Here is a 19,396-nt window from a genome sequence, read left to right on the forward strand (position 1 = left end):
ATTGGGTCTGGGGGAACACCTGCGCGTGTCACAACTGTGTCCCACTGTAACATAAATTCGGGCAACCATAATTACTGGGGCACATGGTCCACATGGGTCCAAAAATGACACAGCACAACACACATTTAAAACCATATGCTCAACCTAGTAATCAGTGCAGTGCATACCGCTTTCTATGTCAAGGGGTAACAGAGGTGATCAATTGTGGTTCAGCAATTGAATGGAGTTGCTAAAGAATAAAGCAACTCCTTTTATCTTTTATAATTTGTATTTCCTGACAGTAGTTTAGAGTAGTTACATGTATAAAATATTTACATTGTAATTAACTGTAGATATAGAATTTACTGCTTATAATGAAAGCAGCCTCTAGTAGAAAGTGCTGATGCACCAACTAGTAATAATAACAGCAAACACAAACCACAAACATGAATTCACGCTCTTTTATTTCTCAAACCTTTAACCTGTTGTGATCATAAATTGACATTTCCTCCACCAATTGACAAGTTTACAACTGTCAATTGTAAACTTGTCAATTTTAAAAACACAAATCTTTTCTCTCTAATCAAGCGGTGTATTTATTTTGTAAAATTTACTCCAATGAAATCATGACCCAAGGTAACATCATTAAAGCATTCATGATTACATTTAAGTGCTTCCATTGTGATGTAGGCCAGATTTTGGCTGATAACTAAGATCTATGAAATCTTAATATTGGTAAGGTCTGGGCCCTGACAGCAGATCCTTTGAGGTGAAGTGACTAGTGGAGTGTGTCGTGCTGTCTCCAGTCTTCTTCGGGGTGCCCATCCATGTAGCTGGGACGTTTGATTACAAGGGATGGCTTGGTGGCAGCTGAAGAACTCACAGGATGCAGCTTCAAGGCGGGAGATGTAAGAGACACATTGGGAGTATCACTTGGCTTGGAGCTGGCAGAAGGTCCACCACCACCTGAGGCTGAAATGCTGGTTTTAGAGTGGCTGCTTTGCTCACCATCAAGGTGGTCCTGGAAATGAACATTAACAATCCATTTTGAACATTTTTAGATTAAAAGCTTTTTTTTGTTGTTTCTATTGATTTCACTTCCCGAGGAGCCAAAACTTCGGTAAAAAAGAATAACACTAAAATTATTATTTGTCATTTTTCTTTCATATAATCTGATGATATTAGCATGTTACAGGTCATTTTACCTGTTCCTCCCTTTTCTCACTCTCCTCCTTTTTATTTTCCTTGTCGCTGTCACTACCAGAGGAGCCTGAACTGGAGCTTGAGTCCTGCTCAGAGAGGAAGCATTAGAAACTCATCAACTCACAAATATGATTACCAAAATGAGCAGAGACACATTTTTTTTCCATCACACAGAGTAGAACTACCTTCTTTTTGTCTTTCTTCTTCTTGTCTTTCTTCTTTTTCTTCTTCTTGTCATCATCACTGCTGGAAGAAGAACCCGAAGAGGAACTGGAATCCTGGGATGTAAATATGATAGTGAGGTCACACAATCATAAGACGGATAGGAACCAGAGTTTTGAAAATATACAAAGGAGGAGGAGGCAGTGAGTCCACTCTTCTTTACCTTTTTCTTGTCTTTCTTCTTCTTTTTCTTCTTATCCTTCTTCTTCTTTTTCTTCTTATCATCATCACTAGAAGAATCACTTGAGGAGCTTGATGAAGAAGAAGAATCCTGGACAAAAAACAAGGAACATATTTCATTTAGAGGAATTACAGTAGCTTATAAATAAATAAAGTCAACCTAAAACCTTAAAGTGGATGGCCCCTCACCTTCTTTTTCTTCTTCTTCTTCTTCTTGTCCTTCTTCTTCTTCTTCTTCTTTTTCTAAATACGAAAAAGAAGACTCAATTTAAATTGTGCAATCTTCTATCTTTCATCATTTTGAGTGCGGCAAATGTGTTTGCAAAGACGAAAATGGCAATATTTGTAGATGTTCTTCTCACCTTGTCATCATCACTATCGGAGGAAGAAGAGGAGCTATCATCAGAAGAGCTAGAATCCTAGAAAGTGCATCAGTCAGTCAGTAACAGAAATACACGATTTTCTGTAAAATATATATTTAGACTTTTTCTAGCCACCTTCTTCTTCTTCTTCTTTGTCTGCTTCTTCTTCTTTTTCTTCTTCTTTTTCTTCTTTTCATCTTCACTATCAGAGGAAGAAGAAGAAGAAGAAGAGCTGGAATCCTGTAAAAGAGTTGAACAATTACAAGTTTAATTTATTATTATTAGTATATATTATTATTAGTAGTAGTACTGTTATTAGAGTTCTGTATGGGTAGCTGACAATCTTTTACCTTTTTCTTTTTCATTTTCTTCTTTTTGTCCTTCTCTTCCCCTCCTCCTTCATCATCACTCAGGTTGCCATCCTCAGGTACTGCCTCTACTCCCCCTGCTAGACAGGAAACATCATTGCCATCAATACCATTGCCAATGCCATCAATGCTATTTGATCTATGTAAGAGCTAGAGAAGCATACATACCAGCCAATGTAGAGGAGACTTTGCAATCGTCTGAAGTTTGAAGCTGTCATGGGAAAGGAAAGTAACTATTATATCTTTTTCTTTCTGTCATGCCTTTCTATATAAAACCAGGACGTGGTCACCATGATGTGACCACTCCTGTTTGTAGGCTCCCTAAAGCACTGAGTCAGCTGTAAACATTTAATTTTTCTCAACATGGGGAGAAACCAAGGACACTGAAAACTCCTGTGGAATCATCTTTTCAATGAAGCAACAAACTCCAGAGCAAGAAAAATTAAACAAAAAAAAAACTGTAGGTCTTCTGTTAGCCACTTGAGGCTGATCCCAAAAACCTGTCAGCTCCATTAATCTCTCTCAAGCTTTTGTCTCTTGTGCACCGTCATCTTTAGCTATCCCGGTACTTCTTATCTAGGCTAGCAACTTGACAGCCACACAATAAATTTGCACTGAACCATTCTCAGCTTTATCATCTTTTCTGAGTCCAACAGGGCAATCATAATATATAAAAGGAACATCATGCAGTCCTTACTTAAACCTGAAACTGGCAACCGAGAAAAATTATCATGAATAAGTTTGCATCGGCTGTCGCTCTTTTGTTTGCACGTATTGAGTTTGTGCATGCAGGTGTAGTGTGAAAAGTATGCGTGAGCAAATATTTCACCTTGCCAGGAACCTTTTCATCTGGTCCTGGAATCACACCACCTACAAAAATGGAGAAAAGGCAACCAAAAGGATCAACATAATGTAAATGTTTGGCTACTGTGATTTATATTACTGTGCACAAGAGCAAGTAGAAAACACTCACCTGCTGCTGACAGAACAATATCACTCTGCTCTTCATCCTGAAAGAAGACACAGAAGCACACGCACACAGTTAAGCTAAAAAAATAAACTTCACAAACTTTCAAAATGATAAAAGCTGAGTTGTTAGGAATCATTTCCTGATAGTGAAAAGCCAGTGAGAGGGCAAATGTGTTCACTGTGGGCGGGTTATCACAGAGCAACAGGACTGATGCTTTTATTAAACACAAACACAAGTTACTTTACTTTTTTCTCATCGTCCTCCTTCTTCTTGTCCTTTTTCTTTTTCTCCTTGTCACTGTCAGAAGATGAGGATGAAGAGCTGGAATCCTGCATTAAGGAAAAGAAACATCATTCATCTTGTTGTTTAAATAAAGAAATGAAACCCCTATGGTAAGGTTTCTTCTTCATTGTTCATGCCTGGATACTGACTGTATATTTTGTAACGTCATATGAATGTAAGAGGACAACAAACATCCACATCTGTTTTACCTTTTTCTTGTCCTTCTTTTTCTTCTTCTTCTTGTCCTTTTTCTTCTTCTTCTTTTTCTTCTTCTCATCCTCACTATCAGAAGAAGAAGAAGAGGAGGAGCTATTTGAGCTGCAGTCCTGTGGAAAAATGAATATATTTAAAACAAAATATCATCAATGAACTGTGATACAGAAATAGAGAAATTAGTCAGTTGAAAATTAAGAACCTCAGGCATTACCTTCTTCTTTTTCTTCTTCTTGTCCTTTTTCTTCTTCTTTTTCTTCTTGTCATCCTCGCTGTCAGAAGAAGATGAAGAAGAGGAGCTATCTGAGCTGGAGTCCTGTGGAAAAACAAATGTATTTAAAACAAAAAAGTCTTAATGAACTTTTAAACACAAGTGAAATAGAAAGATTAGTCACTTGAAAATTAAGACGCTTGGACAATACCTTCTTCTTTTTCTTTTTCTTGTCCTTGTCCTTTTTCTTCTTCTTTTTTTTCATCTTGTCATCCTCACTGTCAGAAGAGGATGAAGAAGAAGAGCTATCAGAAGACGAGGAGCTGGAGTCCTGTGAAAGGAAAAAATATAGTTAACACACAAAAATCTCTTTAATAAATGAGTTTTAACACAGAAGTAAAATACATTATTCACTTGAAAATTAAGAAACACGGGGAATACCTTCTTCTTTTTCTTCTTCTTCTTGTCTTTTTTCTTCTTCTTTTTCTTCTTGTCATCCTCGCTATCAGAAGAAGAGGAGCTGGAGTCCTGTGAGAAAGGAATAAAAAGTATTCACATAAAATCTATTTCTGTCTGCACATTAACACAGACACATCAGGCAGACAGACACATCATAGTGATGTTCATACCTTCTTCTTCTTCTTTTTCTTCTTCTTCTTCTTGTCATCTTCACTGTCAGAAGATGAAGAAGAGCTGGATTGCTGTGAGAAAGGAATAAAAAGTATTAAGTATAAATCATTCTCTGTCTTTTTCCTCAGAGTTACATACATGTGGTGACAATGGTGAGTTTCACACCTTCTTCTTCTTTTTCTTCTTCCTAGGACAGAGGACGTATAATACATATTCATTAACATAGTCTACCATACCTACCATAGTCTACCTTTGTCTCTGTCATTTGTCATTTATGGTATGTTGAAATTTGATAGTCTTATTAAACAATTAGTCGTCGTACAATTTGCCAGTTTTGGAGGGGAAATTAAACCCACTTTCTTCTTCTTTTCCTTCTTCTTGTCATCCTCATCATCTGATGAGCTAAAATCCTGAGACAAATAAAAATAAAATTACAAAGATAAGTTTGGAATGTTTTGATGTATTGTGCTCTGTTTTTCACACAACCGAGTGGATTGGTGGATCGGTACACAGGACCTATATGATTGATTCAAATTAAGAATTTTTTTCTCTGCTAAACATGTACGGCATGTAAATTATGGTTTGCAATACATTTCTCATGAATCTGATGAAATCCTGATGAAAAAACATGTTGGTCGATTAATAAAGCTGTTCTCTATACCACAGGTGTTACTGGAGCGTCGACCTCTTTAGCAATGCAATGTATAAAATTACAGACTTGAGTTGTTTCTCACCTGACCAAGATCATCTGCATGTTTTATTTGGCCATTGGAACCTGGTAAGATTGAATGCAACAAAATGCAATGCATTAGTTTAATCATTCTGGAAACAAAAAGACATTTTGTTATGTAAACAGCTGGTCTACTATGATCACAGAATGTGGGGTTGCAGGATGGTTTAGGACATGTTGTTATAAAGGGGATCTAGACACAGCCCCCATTCTGGCTTTGTGAGCTGACCTCAGCACTACTCCACGATAACCCAATGAATGTTCAGTATCTGTTTGTGAACGGCAAATTAAACAAACTAGCCGTTTGATTTAATTGAAATTTCAGGTTCATCGAGCGAACGCTGCAAACCAGAAATCAAGAACAAACTGTCATCGTGAAATAGCGTAGATCACCTACCAGCCTGAGATATGACGACACTGTCGTGGATATATTCTTTCTCCTTGTCTTTTTTCTTCTTCTTTTCCTTCTCCTTTTTCTTCTTCTTCTTTTTCTTTTCATCCTGCCAGGAAACATTGAACAGCAGTTGTTTCGTAAATGCATTTTTATTTCGCGTGTATTCATGCAGTGTTGCATTTGTATTAATAAAAAAGACTCGGGAGAAGGATTCAAAATCAGACATCAAAACCAACTCACAGTATGCACATCCACGCATAACCATGCATGAGCAGTGATGCATGGAAGCATGCACACAATGGATATGTTACTGTATTCTCGTGATAAGACACATAACTTTCTCAGACACAACTCATGGGTAGCTGGATGAGATCCAAAAGATATCATTGTTAATGGGCGTGTTCCTCTCACATAGTTTGTCATTTCAGATCAGGACATTAAAGTCTATCGCCTGTTGAGAAATCATTTCTGCTGCTCTGTATACTTATTTTTGAGACCTTCTACTTCAGTAAGTTAAATAAAGTCACAATAAAGCTCATCAGTTGTTAAGTCCTATCCGAGGTGACCCACTAGGTGGTTAACTGGTTGTTGCTTTGTGTCTTTGACCTTTGTCTTTTTATCTTAAAATCATGCAATAGCAAAATAACTGGCTTTTCCTGAGTCTCCAGTCTTTACACCCACATCATGTCATCATATGACTGCAGTCATCTAAAAGTTGCAAAATTGGAAAACTAGACAAAACTGGAATTGCGAGTCATTGTGTGCTCCTTGAGTTATTTTAAGAGCTGAAATTGACAAGAGCAGGGAGAAGACTGGCGTGCTTATCTATCAGTTTGCTGAGAGACAGGATAAAAATGCAGTTTTTAGATTCAATCCACCCTAAATATTCACTGAACAGACAACATCTTTAGACAGTATCCTCACTGGAGGCAGATACATAATTAAATGGGACAATCAATCCCATGTGAGCCGATTTGAAATTGTGCTTCCAGCCAAGGACTTTGTATAGCTGCTTTTCGTAAGGATTTACATAAACAAAACTGCAAAACTCTCCAAGTGTTTGGAAGGGTATTCACATAAGCAAACATCAATTAATGACTGTAAGCAATGTTGTCATGACTAAGTCATGTAATGGCAGCACCTGGTAAATGACAGGTTAGAGCAGGCATGGAGCTGCAAGGGAGTCGTGTTTTTCTACTTGGTAATAAGCACATACAGAAGCTACATGTGAGCAAGAAAACCCTGGCTTCTCCTAAAACCTGAATCTATTAATAAAGGTGAAAATTCTAATGAAAACAGACCAGTCACATGATCACAGAAATTACACACTTATTCAGATTTATTACATTAGAATTGAAGGCTCTAGATCAGCCATCAATCATTACAACTTACTTCTGTCGAGGGTCTGCTGTTGTGTTTGACTTTGTGTCTCATGTGTCAACATACAGAGAACAAAAGCGCTCTGGACAGCCCTCACAAAACTCTTTTGGATGCCTGACCTTAGCAGGAGCTTTTAAAAAAGGCTCTCAAAGACCCATCACAGGATCTGTGGTTAGGTGTAAATGTGTGTGTCATGCATGTGGGTGTGCGGATAAAACTGCTTTGTCACTTTATCAGCAAAACTACAATTTACCAATAAACACAAAGTGCTCTGCACGGATGCATCAGCAACATTTTGGTGCACACTTTTGCTCGCACTGACTAGTTAAAAATGCCCCAGTGTTACAAGTGGTGTGTGACAAACTGTGACCTCCATATCAAATAGTGGTTGGAAATAACACGAGGCATTCGGTCTGAAAGTTGAAGTGGCTGTTCGAGAAGTGTTTTTCTTCCATGGCTCCACATGTGAAGATCGCATTTATTTCGATTTCTGTTGAACAAATAATTTTCCTCTTGAAACCCTGATCAGCACATGCCAATCTGCAATTTACCTCACTATCACTGTCTGAGGAGCTACTGGAGGAAGATGAAGATGAAGAAGAGGAGGAGGAGGAGCTGGAGCTCTGTTAAGAAAGAAGGAGAATATTAGTGCTTAATTTTACGTACAGAAGTTTATGTAAACAATCTTTTGTTTATGAAACGATACATGAGAAGGAATGAGCCAACACGCCCCAGTGAGTTTCTGTCATACGAGGGCAAGTTGTGTCTGTGACTGCATATGGGAGAGGCCCTTCAGGCACTTGGCAACACACATTGAGTTAACTTAGCAGATACCAGAAAACATTTACAAACAAAAAATTCCAAATACAATCAATACCGTTTTCATCGGCAGTTCACTTTACTGAACTCTGTCACACTTACTTTCTTCTTCTTCTTTTTCACCTTCTTTTTCTTCTTTTCTTTCTTGCCGATACCCTCATCTTCGCTGTCTGGAGAGCTGTCAAGTGAATACATCTCCTGGTAAACACAAGAGAGGAGAAAGTACATGTGTTATCTTCAGTGGGGATATTGAGCCTGTGAACAGAGCTGCTTTAATTGCTTCACTGTCATTAGATAATGGAGAAGTCACAACATGTGTGCTTTGTTTCTCCTGCTCACCTCATCTCCTGTTCCTGCAGGTTTCCCGATCTGAGTCTTGTCTCCCTGCGTCTTGGCCAGCTCCGCAGGCCCTTCTACTTCAGCCGGGGGCTGCGAACCGCCAGAGGGCACCGCTGCAGGCTCGACGCCTGCAGTGTCTCCTCCACCTGCAGTTAAACAATTCAGGTGAGCAGTGTTACAAATATCTGCCTGAAAGACATCAATTTTTCTGAACGCTCAACTAATGAGTAATCTGTATATACAAACATCTGTCTTATCAGCCTATTTTTAACATGCACTTTTAATAAAATATTAAAATAAATAAAAAACACATATGACAGCATCATATGCCAGGACGTCCTTGTTATCCAACTTTCTTAAAAGGACAGCCAGGTTAAAACAAAGAAATTAAAAATCAGTCATCAACACTAAAACTGTGCCTGCATATACTTTATAGTTGGCTATAAATCAGTGAATACTCTAATAATTAACAATTTGGGGAAGTGCCACACCCCTGACAGCAGGAGAAAGGTTTAAAAAGAGCCTGCTGTCTACAAATATGAAGCGGTAGGAGTGCATCAGCTGCAATCTCCCTGCAGCGGTTATTCTGCACATTTAAAAAGGCATTATCCAAAAATAAATACATTTAATCCACACTTTTCAAACTGTAAAAGAAAAAAGAAACAAGCCAGTTAACAAATAGCAAACCTTTGAGGAGGGTGGACTCCATTTCGGTCCAGTTCTCTCCTCTGTCCAGGAGTCCAGGTCTCATCTGACAAAGCCACCTGATCACATTTATAACAAGGTGTGGGTGTGTGGAGCCCTGGGGTGGAGAAACAGGGAGAGCCAAAAGCAGAAACTTCCCCACATCAGTTTCAAAATAAAGGTCACTATAAAAGAAAGTCACCAATCAGTTCTGACTGTTATCTTTTTTTTGTACCCACTACTTATTTTTCACCACGAAAAGTTCACGGCTGTCTTTTAAGAGGATAGCTGATTATCTGATCTAATTCTCTAAATTGTATTTATTTGCCTCAGTCTTATTCAGAAAGCTGCTTACATACATTGTATTTGACTGTCACCATCTGTTTGTGTTAGTTACTTAGCTTGAAAGGCTGGTTTACCTGTGCAAACAGGTGGTGCTAGTTTTATGACTGGAATGTAGCCTGTGGGCATTATCTGCATGAATTAAAACATTTGGAAAGTGTTGCAGAAGGAGGATTACCATTGCTCTAGCAGGTCAAAGCAGGGAATTATCAAAAAAATAATAATAAATGTAACTATCCATGATTCCAAAATGTAGGAATAGGTTTAGGGGAATAAAGCTCTTTGCCTTTAATGTGGAGCATTAAAGGAAAAAATAGAAAGAGAGAGAGAAGTGATTTAATCATGTTGCTGCTATGTCGCCTCCTAGAGGAGGATCATGGTTAACTTAAAACCACAACATTCTGCTAAGCAGGGGTGTTCCTGGGCCACATACAATCTTTTTGATCTGGAGTGAGAAAAATAAAAATAAACTGAGAAACTTTATTTAAAAAGGAAGGATTTGTGTTATTAAAATTTTATTAAAGTGCAACAAAGTGCATTCTGAAGATGTTTAAATGCTTAGAAAAACTAAAACCATGAGTCCAAATGCAATTTGCCCCATTCAAAGTTTTGCCAAATGCTAGAATGCAGTAAAATGCAATAGTGCTTTCCGAAAGTCTTTCAAAGGTTTTTTCCCACCCATTTTCAGTCCAGTTCTTGTACAGACCCTTTTTAGAAGTTTCTTTTTAAACCCACTTAACGCTGAGCTGTGAATTATTCAAGCATAAAAAATGTACCTGAGCATTTAATGCCCTTCAAGAGGCCCGGAGAAGAATAGGCAATGTAAGAAATGACAAGAAAGCTTGGCTAAGAGAGTTCAGGCTGTTGTAAAGAATAAAAGTGTTCATCTTAAATATTGACTTTCACATATGTTATTATCATACAAAGTCTTTTTGCCTTATATACTTTTTTCCATGCATATTTGCACATCTTCAATAAACCAATAAAGTGAGACGTGGCTCAGAGAACTGTAAGGACTTTACTGCAATTTTCACACTTTGCAGTTAGTCAGCGGGACAACACAGGCCCTTTCACTGGTCCCCGAGCCGCGTGTTTGATACCTCTGAATCTGTTTCTTCGTCGCTTCCGTAGTACAACTGGTCAGTGAAGTTAGCTAAAAAGGCTACAGGCTTGAGATCCGGAAATGGGGGCTTAAATAAGAGCGAAATGAAGTCCCACAATACCACTTGAAGATTAAAAAATAATAATCAAAATGCATTTTAAATATATATATATATATATATATTTTTTTTAATTTATTTATTTATTTTTAATTCCTCTTGAATACAACTAATATGTGGAAAGAGAAGCAACTTTAGGTAAGGTCAACGGTCAACGGAAGACAGCAGGTTTATTTTGAAATTTATCCGGAAGAAGTTACGGCGTGTAGCTGTATCTTAGGTTGTATACCAAACTCTGGCGAAGGATAGAAATACGCTTTCTTTTATTTACGTTTTTTGTGTTTTAAATCACGAGTTTGTCAGTCTAGTTTAACTTCATAATGTAGAGGAGCTAGCTAACGCTCGTTTGCTAGCGGAAAGCCGGCACAGAGGGACGGTTACTTTGTTGACCCTCATCCGCACGTCTTACCGCTCTTTGGTCATGTTTCTGTACCCAACACATTTTCTGTTTTGGGGCATTTTAAAGGGTCACTTCTTCGGCCACTCTGTACGTGGAGGACCTACGGTGCGCTATGACTTCTAGCTAAACTCGACTGACTGGTCGTCGTCATGCCGAGAGAAGCGACGTCCGCTCCGCTGACGGTGACTGTGCTGGCAGTGCTGTGGGTCAGTGTGGGTCGGTGCCATGTCTTCGGATCTCTGGGGCAAGGATGTGATAATGGAAAGGTAACAGTCTCACTACCTGTGTGTGTCTGCTGGTGTAAATAAAATCCATGTTTTAAGTCATATGGTTTATAACCTAGTATTGGTGATTAAAATGCACTTATTTTACGTGTGTGTGTGTGTGTGTGTGTGTGTGTGTGTGTGTGTGTGTGTGTGAGATAGCTCTCTTTGGAGAGGGACCTGCCTGCGGATGCTGTTTATTGGGACTGTGCTGCGTCTGCATGGCCAGAGTTTACTCAGGTAAACATGGAAATTCATACACCTTAGTCTAACAAATTACCACCATAATCACTGTGGCTCATATGGGAGGGGTGTGGTGCACTTACACCGGTTGCCAGGAAATGCAAACAATCATATGAATGAGACTGTTGTGATAAACCCTGCACACACAGCAAATGAGCTGTGTGTGCAAATTCGACCCACTTCGAATCACCTTGCGGCTTCACACTGTTACATATGTAACAGTGTGTAGTTAGTTGTTGGGGTTGCTTTGTTCCCAGATTACAAGTGTTCCTTCTAATTCCTCTTTTCAGAGACTTCCGAGTATTGACACAGCGTACAATCCTGAGGTGAGTAAACACCAGGCAGTTTACTTAAGAATCTCATATCTGGACTTTTTACGCAACCTTTGGCCCTCTAAACATAAAGCATGACTTGGTTATCTCCTAAAATCAAAGTGCAACTGGATAACACTTCAAACAAGTCCCATTCACAGTTCACTAAATTTGAACCCAATTCATTCTTTTATTTTCTTAACCATTTTTTCCTCATGTACTGTCCTGAGGGAGCTGAAGCCTCTCGCAGCTGACATTTGAAACCAGTACATGTATTAGCTCAAAAGCTTTACCAAGCAAGTGTGTTAGTTGCAACAAGATTCAGTTTGAGTTAACCAAACCAGCTTTTTTGCTTAGTAAAAGTAATTTGTGTGAAATTTACTAGAAGCTAACTAAGTGTTTGTCTTGTGTGCTTGATGTTTTCATTTCAGCCAGCTAGGCAGATATGCATGGATAAATCTATCTCCTACTATCACCGCATTCCTAACAGGTGAGTGTACAGGTTGATGAGTAAGTTCACTAGAGCTGCAGAATACCTTACTGGATGGCCATACAATTATTTCTGTTTTTACAAAGAGCTGACAGATACACAAGCTTAGTATTGTTACAAAAAGCATTGTTTTACTACATTAAAGCAAGCAACACACTGGTCACTTTATGTGGTACACATTGGTAATACCGAGTTTGACCTCTTTTGGCTTCAGAACTACCTTAATTCTCTAGAATGGTGTAGATTCAACAAGGTGCTGCACACGTTCCTCAGTATTTGGTCCATATAGACATGATAGCATCACACAGTTGCTATAGATTTTTCAACTGAACATCAGTGTGTTGGCTCTCTTGTTCCAACACTGTATTTTTTCATCTGTAGGCATGAAAAGATCAAGAAAAATATTGAAGAAAAAAATCCTGATTGAGGTTGTCATAATTCATGCATGACAGGGTTAAATAACAATAATTACAATGAAACATGTCATACATATATAGTAACATTAAACGACCAGTGGGTGGCAGGGTATGGAGTGACACATCAGTGTCCAATGTAGTGGTTTATGTGCAATTATACCATCAACACTGACACAAATACAAGTAAACAGCCTTTGAAAGGTGTCCACTAGTGACCACTATGCGTGAAAGGGTTAAGGCTTTTGAAGACATTAACCTGTGTTTCTGTGTCGGTGTTTGTGTTGCAGTGGAGCATACAGACCAATAGGAGCAGAGAGCGGAGAGTACTTGTACTGTCCTCCTCAGCGGTGGCTCAATAACTTGCAGGTTAGTTGCACTATTGCACATGGTTTGCTGCTGCCTCTGCCTTTGTATCTTCTGAAACATCAGTTTGTCTGTTCATCGGAGAGATATGTGCATCATGTGTATTCTGTGTAAACTGAGCCTTTTTGCAGTACTTTCAGGACATGTGTTTTTCAGCACTCAGTCACATCCACCTTGAGGCCATACTTTATTGATTGACTTACTTTTTTTCCCCCTCCGCTAGTGTATTGCGTTTAAGCTTATAGTAACAACCTGTTAATTTGGGGGGCGCATTTTCATTTAGTTTGCAAAACTGTTTTAACAACAAGCAGCGGATCACTTAGAACCAACAGTTAGGAAACCTTTATTCTCACCTCACTGAACTACAACAAAATTATGGGTATCACTGTTTTGTGCATTAAAGTTCATTAAAGCACACAGTACTCCATAACTCACAGCTATACAAATACTAGCGTTTAACAACTAACAGAGTAACTTTATACTGCTAAATAAAAACCACCCTAAACACACCTCCCTATGGTTAATCATCATCACCGTGACAGTGCACTCGTAGTGTTATACAGTGTGCGTTCTTTTTGTGTTTTTAATTCTAGCCCTGTGTGTATTAACATTAAAAAAGGGGGGATTGCTGACAGCAATAAAAAAACCTGGACACACATACTGGTAGCAGAACAGCATTTTCTACAAGGGAGGAGCTAACTGTAAAATGAGAGAAAATGCAGAGTTTTTAGATAAAGTGTTTTGACCTGTCAATGTGGCGAAGGCATCCTGTACCTTTAGCAGAAAAACAGTCCCAAAGCATAAAGTTTCCACCTCTGTGCTTGACTGTGGGGATGGTGATCTTTGGCTCAGGATCAAAACTCTTCGCATTTAATAGAGGGAAACTGTCATTTTGTCATGAAGCATTTATAGCCATACCATGAATAACAATAGCAGGACTGGAGTATTTCTTTGTTTTTCGTTCCTCGATCCATCCTTTTCTTAATCTAGGTTAGGGTATTATACATTCATAACTATGGCCAATTTAAAATCACCCATTAACAAAACAAGCACGTTTCAGCATTTACTTATTTAACTTTTTTAATCACAGCAAACATTTTTAATTGTAACAGTATGGAAAATGTGTATAGTTTGTACGGCCCGCACCAAACAGGTGGCCTCTCCTAAAAGGAAGGCAGCCACCATTATTACACCTGTGCCTTCTCTATGGTGACAAGTAAAAATGTGTAGTGGGAAGGTCAGTCGCCTACCTGTTTTTGGTTTCTGCTTTAGGAAGGAACGCTTGTAAAATCCGAATACAGTAGATAAAAGCACAGAGGAATCGGGCGTTGACAGTAGAACACACACCTAATTCTTGAGTTACAAATTAGCCTTTATAAGATTCCAAGCTGAAACTCATGTTCATATCAAACTGCAGTCGAGACACGGTGTGTAGTTTTAAGTGCAGCTTAAGAGTAAACCAGGCAAGTGTACCAGCAGTTATTTTCTATGTGTTTGGACCCTTGGTAGGAGGGTTGACACAGACTATGAATTTTCCTTGAAAGTCACAGATTTGGCCTCCTGCAGTAATATGCCAGCATATAATGTGGATCACAGCTAGTTCTCAGCTATCGTTCTCCACAGAGAGAACATCGACCAATAGGAATAGTTTTTTTTTTTTTAAAGCAACATTAGAAGGACTAATCAGAAAATGTTATGTTGATACAATGTTTATGTTGTTATAAGCACTTGAGTACATAGATGTTAATTAATCATAGAATGCTGCAGTGGGGAGATTCTGGTCACACGTGCGGTGTTCTGTGTTTTGTAGCGTGGAGCGGCGGTTTTGCTCTACCATCCGTGTGCACCACCTCGCGAGCGTCAGATCCTGTCCGACTTGGCTCGCTCCTGTCTGCAGTCCTACATCTTGACCCCACACCCACAGCTCAATAAACACATGGTAAGAAACACTTTCATCAACCTTTGTTTTCATCAGAATTTGTTGGATTTCTGGGATGTTAAACACGGATGCTTGTTAGATTTAATACCATTTCAGATTGGAACTCAGGATCTCGGAGAGAGACAAGATGCAAAAGCATTGTTTGCTTTAAGAAGACTGTTGAGGGTGTTGTCCTGTCATTGAACTGTCAGTTATTCGTTAAAAAGGGCCTTTTTAAGAGCACTCAGGCAGATGGTCTTGTACTTCATGGCATCATGAAGTACAAGATAAGTTTTTAGCCTCTGGGAGAAAGGAAATTTACCGAATGTGTTTCTCTGCTCTGTGCTCAGCCTGTAGCTTTTGTGTCCTGGGGTCGCACCTTGGAGCTGTCCACCGCCGCGTCTTTAGACCTCTGTGATTGGCTGGAGGTCAATCACAGAGGTCAGACTTCAAGAAAAGAGTCTGATGGTGTGACGCAGATGAGGAAGTATGCCCTGCTGCTGACCTGGTCAGCAGAGCTGCATCAGCTAGAACAAACAACAAAAATGAAGGTTAGGAAACATGACTCAGGATTGAGCTAGCTTTGTTGAGTTGTGTGATGTTTTTTAACGTACAGACTAGTAAATAAATGAGTAATTTCAGTTGTCTGATATAACTAACATTGCAGGATTCCCTGAGGCAGTGTTGTGAGCGGACCATCTATTCTCTGTTAAGCGGAGCTACAGAGGCTGAACTAGAGCACAGCGTGAAGACCGAACGCTCAAAACAAACAAAAGTGGGAAGCAAAACCAGGCAGATGAGAGCTGCCCTGAAAGATGTTGACAGCAATGAGAGCAATAACACTATGGCAAATGTCTCCAGAACTGTTCCTCAGCGGTCAGGAGATGGTCAGAATAACAGCAGCACGCTTGGATCATCAGCAGATCAGAGGAAACCTTTTGATCTTTCTAGCTCCAGAGAAGCTCCTCAGGTTCCAACTCAAGCCTCTAAACCCAGGCTCACAGCTCCCTTGGCCTTAAATATCTCTGAGACAGAAGCTCAGAAAGGCCTCAGAAAACTGAACCACTCTCCTGTTTCTGCACATGGTGTGAGCAGTAAACGCACCTTTACCGACAGGCCTGAAGCCCTGATTCTCAAGGAAACAGACTCTATTAAACACAATACCAAAGTGGACAAGTCTAAAGAGAAAATCTTCGACTCATCTGACGGCAACATGGAGGATAATGAAGTGGTAGATGTAAAGGAGAGAGAGCTGGAGCATACGCAGATCCAATGCGCCCCAGGATCTCACCAAAAAAGTGAAAGCACTGGCTCCGACTCTGTGCCTAAACCCCAGTCAGAGGCTCAGGCACAACAGCATCCACAGACAGCCAGCCACAGCCAGCCTATCAGCCGTGACTGCAACAGCTGCGCACCAGGTGAACACTGTGACTGTGTCAAGGCCTCGGGATCAGAGGCCCAAGCTGCTGCTGCTGTTGTATATAGAGAGCTGCAAAGGACCCCGAGGACGGACGAAGCGGCGTGGGCAGCAGCGGCACTAGGCTTCCTGCTGGTTCTCCTGACTCTGTCAGTGCTTCACACTCGTCTGTACCGCCACTGGAGGATCACGCCGAGCCTTTACTGGCACAACCCAAGCGACGACTATGACAGCGTTGCAGGTAACGTCATCAGGGATGAAGAATAGAGCTGTTATGCCCTAATTAAATTAGAATTTTTCTGAAAGATACACATTCTCTTTTAGGTGGAGCTTACAAGCCAAGCTTATTCCTGTTATGTTTTTTCTTCCAGATGTGATCCGCAGAAGGTTGCGAATTGCAAAGAGACGGCGGAAAAGGGGCAGAAGGCAAGAATGCGTTCTCCTGCCGAGCTCCTCCAGCTCAGATGAATGTCCGTAGAACTGAAAGAAACACCCCCAACACTGTTTGGGAAGAGGGGACCTGAAGGAAAAGAAAAAGGGTGTGTTATGTATGTTGGACTCGTCTTACATGTAGCTGTCTTACACCTACGGTGTGCAGTTTATCTGAGAGAACCTAAATGTTGTAAATTACACACACTATAACAGCCCTACAACCACAATGAACAGGCTCATAGGAATTTGACAGAGGACCCACCATGTCATATTTTTAACATGTGAATATTTTTTTAATTGAAAGGACAAAAATGTTTTATCCAAAAGAACGGTTACCTTATAACCAGCCATTCCCCAAATAGTTCCCGAAACTCTTAAGCTTTAAAAATGTTTTCATAATTAGTTTTACAGAAATGTTTTTTAACTGTAAAGGTTTGATATGCGAAATGTAAGTTGCTGTTGTAAGCAACGCTATGTTTGTGTTGTCATACAAACATGTGAATAGCTGCATTCTGGAGATGTGATTGTGTGATTTGTAAAGAGTGAGTCTACAGGTACTTTGATTAAAATTAAAACTGTAAAGTTAGAACATCCAGATCAGTAATGGATGTGTGTGGGGGGGGGAAACAAAATGATCCGGTCTTTTTGAAGGAGGAGGAGAAGAGAACGTGAGTTGAACTGTGATGATCCAGAGCACAATGGAAGGCAGAGTGAAAAGTTTTTGCTGAATGATCTCAAATGTACTTTTGCAGTAAGAAAAAGAAATGCAGGCAAACCCTGGACAATTAAATTGTTTTATTATTTTATTACAAATGTACAGCTTATGAGTTTCCATTACGATTGACCTTTTTAAGTCGTTGTTTTCCCTACTTTACAGTTCTTAATTGTCTTCTGTTAAAAGATAACTCTCCCATCTCCCAAACTGTCGAGCTGTGAAGACACACAGGAATGCGACAGCACAGGCTACAGTGCACTGTCACGGCTGAGAATCTGATGTGTGTGTGCATGTGTGTGTGTGTGTGTGTGTGTTAAAGTCTGGCTGAAGAGTCAATGTTTGTACCTGTGCATGGCTTGGTCCAACCGATAAGGGTGAGTGTCTGATGTTGTCTATGTGCTAAATTCTGAACAGAATGAAGGCATATAAAGTCTGCAAAGTGTGACAAAACTGACACAAGCATTAAACATTCACACTAGAGGCACCCTATGTAGTGTCCACTAACTCAGAGGAGGACTGGGCCATGTGCGTTTTTAAGACCCCCCCCCCCCCTCCTCGTGATCTTTTGAGATGACTGTAGTGTTAAGCCCAAGTGTGCTTCAGACCATACCCCCACCCATATTTCCATATGCCAACTCCAATCCTGCACCCAATGTACTTGAGCTAAGACCTTTGGGAGAGTGCAGTAAATACTGCAGATCCTACGTCATCCAGCAGGTGTTTTGAAAAATAGTGCAACTAAGATCAAATGAGACACGTTGTCATTCCCATCTTCCCATGGATACGAGCAGGATCGTTAATATGTACTATATGACTACATAGTAACACCACACCGTAACCTCAAAACATTCGAACAACTGCAAGTACATCAGGTGCCGAGACTTAAGAGGTGAGCAAGGACTTGGTGAACAGAGGTCATGGCCTGAAGCCCATTTAGGCCAACAAATATATAAATATCTCACAAACAAAAACTACAGCTTAATATAAAATATAGCATGAAAAATATACGTTCATATATATATTTATATATATATATATATGGCTCTAGACTAAAACATGGGCAATCATGATTAAAGGGGACACGTTTTTCTTGCTGGCCCCCTGTGTGTGTTGGTGTGTGTGTGTGTGTATAAGTGTGGTAGTATTTCTGTTGTATCAGCAGTCAGTACGAGATCACCGCAACTCAGCCAGTCATACAAGAGATGATGATGACGATGTGCAAAGGCATTCAATATTAAACAATGATACATTTCAAGAGTTTTTCAACGCACAGTCCAAGTTTCCCTCCCATGCAGAGACATGTGTGCAACTATGTCAAAGACTGAGGGGACATGGACTGAAATCCCACGTAGTGATCAGAGTAAAAGATTTAAAAAATATATATATAAACCATAAAATATTGGGGGGGGGGAAGTGGACAGAAATGATGAGGCATTACCTCAAGGTGTTTGGAGCCGATTTGTCATCTTGTGGGGAAAAACAAAAAGGCAGCAATACAAGACAAACTGAGATGCGACTGTAGTTTGATCCTTCAGTGTTTCAGGTGAGTAACTGAACGCTGAGATTACACAAAAGAGCGAGGTGAGGAAATCTCTCTGTTACTGAGGAAACCAGCTGCGGGAGCACTGGTGAAGGTTTTAGAGTAGAATCTTAACTTTAAAAAAGGAAAAGGGAGAGAGAGAGAGAGAAAAAAAAAAAAGAGGACAGTCCTCCCAGAAGTTCCCAACGTGTTTACAGATATGACCATTTTTGTTCGGCACAGTACGCGACTGACATAAGTCGGTTGAACTGCACTGAGTTTTGTTCCCAACGCTGTCTGCAGAAAGGCAGATGGCTAAAAAGAGACAACTTCTGTGGCCCAGATCAGCAGGCTGTGACAGAAAACTGCTCGCAGGCTTCC

The 19,396-nt window shown here is 39.9% G+C and overlaps 3 protein-coding genes across 5 annotated transcripts; 1 reads left to right on the forward strand and 2 right to left on the reverse strand.

The window, feature by feature from the left end:
• Window positions 1-757: 757 nt before the first annotated feature.
• On the reverse strand, window positions 758-4,854 carry LOC146693555 (uncharacterized). The gene is made up of 18 exons (XM_085478659.1): window positions 4,786-4,854; window positions 4,620-4,691; window positions 4,432-4,518; window positions 4,202-4,321; window positions 3,994-4,095; window positions 3,776-3,892; window positions 3,530-3,613; window positions 3,288-3,324; window positions 3,144-3,184; window positions 2,483-2,525; window positions 2,297-2,391; window positions 2,082-2,186; window positions 1,947-2,003; window positions 1,774-1,827; window positions 1,568-1,675; window positions 1,368-1,460; window positions 1,185-1,268; window positions 758-1,000 (listed from the first exon to the last, which is right to left on the reverse strand). Exons 1-18 carry the CDS (start codon window positions 4,852-4,854, stop codon window positions 758-760), a joined length of 1,611 nt encoding a protein of 536 aa, XP_085334785.1.
• A 38-nt stretch (window positions 4,855-4,892) lies between these two features.
• On the reverse strand, window positions 4,893-10,520 carry LOC146693556 (uncharacterized). Its single transcript, XM_085478660.1, has 8 exons — window positions 10,409-10,520; window positions 8,970-9,084; window positions 8,283-8,428; window positions 8,046-8,141; window positions 7,676-7,747; window positions 5,748-5,850; window positions 5,355-5,395; window positions 4,893-5,030 (listed from the first exon to the last, which is right to left on the reverse strand). The coding sequence occupies exons 2-8, from the start codon at window positions 9,031-9,033 to the stop codon at window positions 4,893-4,895; spliced, it is 660 nt and encodes a 219-aa protein (XP_085334786.1). The 5' UTR covers window positions 9,034-9,084; window positions 10,409-10,520.
• On the forward strand, window positions 10,362-18,215 carry tp53i13 (tumor protein p53 inducible protein 13). Of its 3 annotated transcripts, none has more exons than XM_085479354.1 (10): window positions 10,362-10,447; window positions 10,995-11,194; window positions 11,354-11,431; window positions 11,725-11,760; window positions 12,177-12,235; window positions 12,939-13,017; window positions 14,825-14,953; window positions 15,283-15,483; window positions 15,600-16,590; window positions 16,721-18,215. In XM_085479354.1, exons 2-10 carry the CDS (start codon window positions 11,078-11,080, stop codon window positions 16,825-16,827), a joined length of 1,797 nt encoding a protein of 598 aa, XP_085335480.1. In that variant the 5' UTR covers window positions 10,362-10,447; window positions 10,995-11,077; the 3' UTR covers window positions 16,828-18,215. The 3 variants fall into 3 exon arrangements, with proteins under 3 accessions (XP_085335480.1, XP_085335479.1, XP_085335478.1); XM_085479353.1 differs by lacking the exon at window positions 10,362-10,447 and adding an exon at window positions 10,631-10,666; XM_085479352.1 differs by lacking the exon at window positions 10,362-10,447 and having other exon boundaries at window positions 10,675-11,194.
• Window positions 18,216-19,396: the final 1,181 nt, after the last annotated feature.

The sequence above is a fragment of the Copadichromis virginalis genome, linkage group LG14 (genome assembly GCF_057382275.1).
Source record: "Copadichromis virginalis isolate Kocher_CV1m ecotype Utaka linkage group LG14, C_Virginalis_male_GT1.1, whole genome shotgun sequence".
NCBI lineage: Eukaryota > Metazoa > Chordata > Actinopteri > Cichliformes > Cichlidae > Copadichromis > Copadichromis virginalis.

What these genes read in the sequence shown, in the direction of transcription:
- tp53i13 (XM_085479354.1), top strand. Translation starts at nt 11,078, where the DNA reads ATGCCGAGAGAAGCGACGTCCGCTCCGCTGACGGTGACTGTGCTGGCA. An exon ending in TATCACCGCATTCCTAACAG is followed by an intron (nt 12,236 to 12,938) that starts GTGAGTGTACAG and finishes TTTGTGTTGCAG; the next exon opens with TGGAGCATACAGACCAATAG. An exon ending in CGACTATGACAGCGTTGCAG is followed by an intron (nt 16,591 to 16,720) that starts GTAACGTCATCA and finishes TTTTTCTTCCAG; the next exon opens with ATGTGATCCGCAGAAGGTTG.
- LOC146693556 (XM_085478660.1), bottom strand. Translation starts at nt 9,033, where the DNA reads ATGAGACCTGGACTCCTGGACAGAGGAGAGAACTGGACCGAAATGGAG. An exon ending in CCTCAGACAGTGATAGTGAG is followed by an intron (nt 5,851 to 7,675) that starts GTAAATTGCAGA and finishes GTTTCCTGGCAG; the next exon opens with GATGAAAAGAAAAAGAAGAA. An exon ending in ATGCAGATGATCTTGGTCAG is followed by an intron (nt 5,031 to 5,354) that starts GTGAGAAACAAC and finishes TATTTGTCTCAG; the next exon opens with GATTTTAGCTCATCAGATGA.
- LOC146693555 (XM_085478659.1), bottom strand. Translation starts at nt 4,854, where the DNA reads ATGGTAGACTATGTTAATGAATATGTATTATACGTCCTCTGTCCTAGG. An exon ending in AGAAAAAGAAAAAGAAGAAG is followed by an intron (nt 4,096 to 4,201) that starts GTATTGTCCAAG and finishes GTTTTTCCACAG; the next exon opens with GACTCCAGCTCAGATAGCTC. An exon ending in AGAAGAAAGACAAAAAGAAG is followed by an intron (nt 1,269 to 1,367) that starts GTAGTTCTACTC and finishes CTCTCTGAGCAG; the next exon opens with GACTCAAGCTCCAGTTCAGG.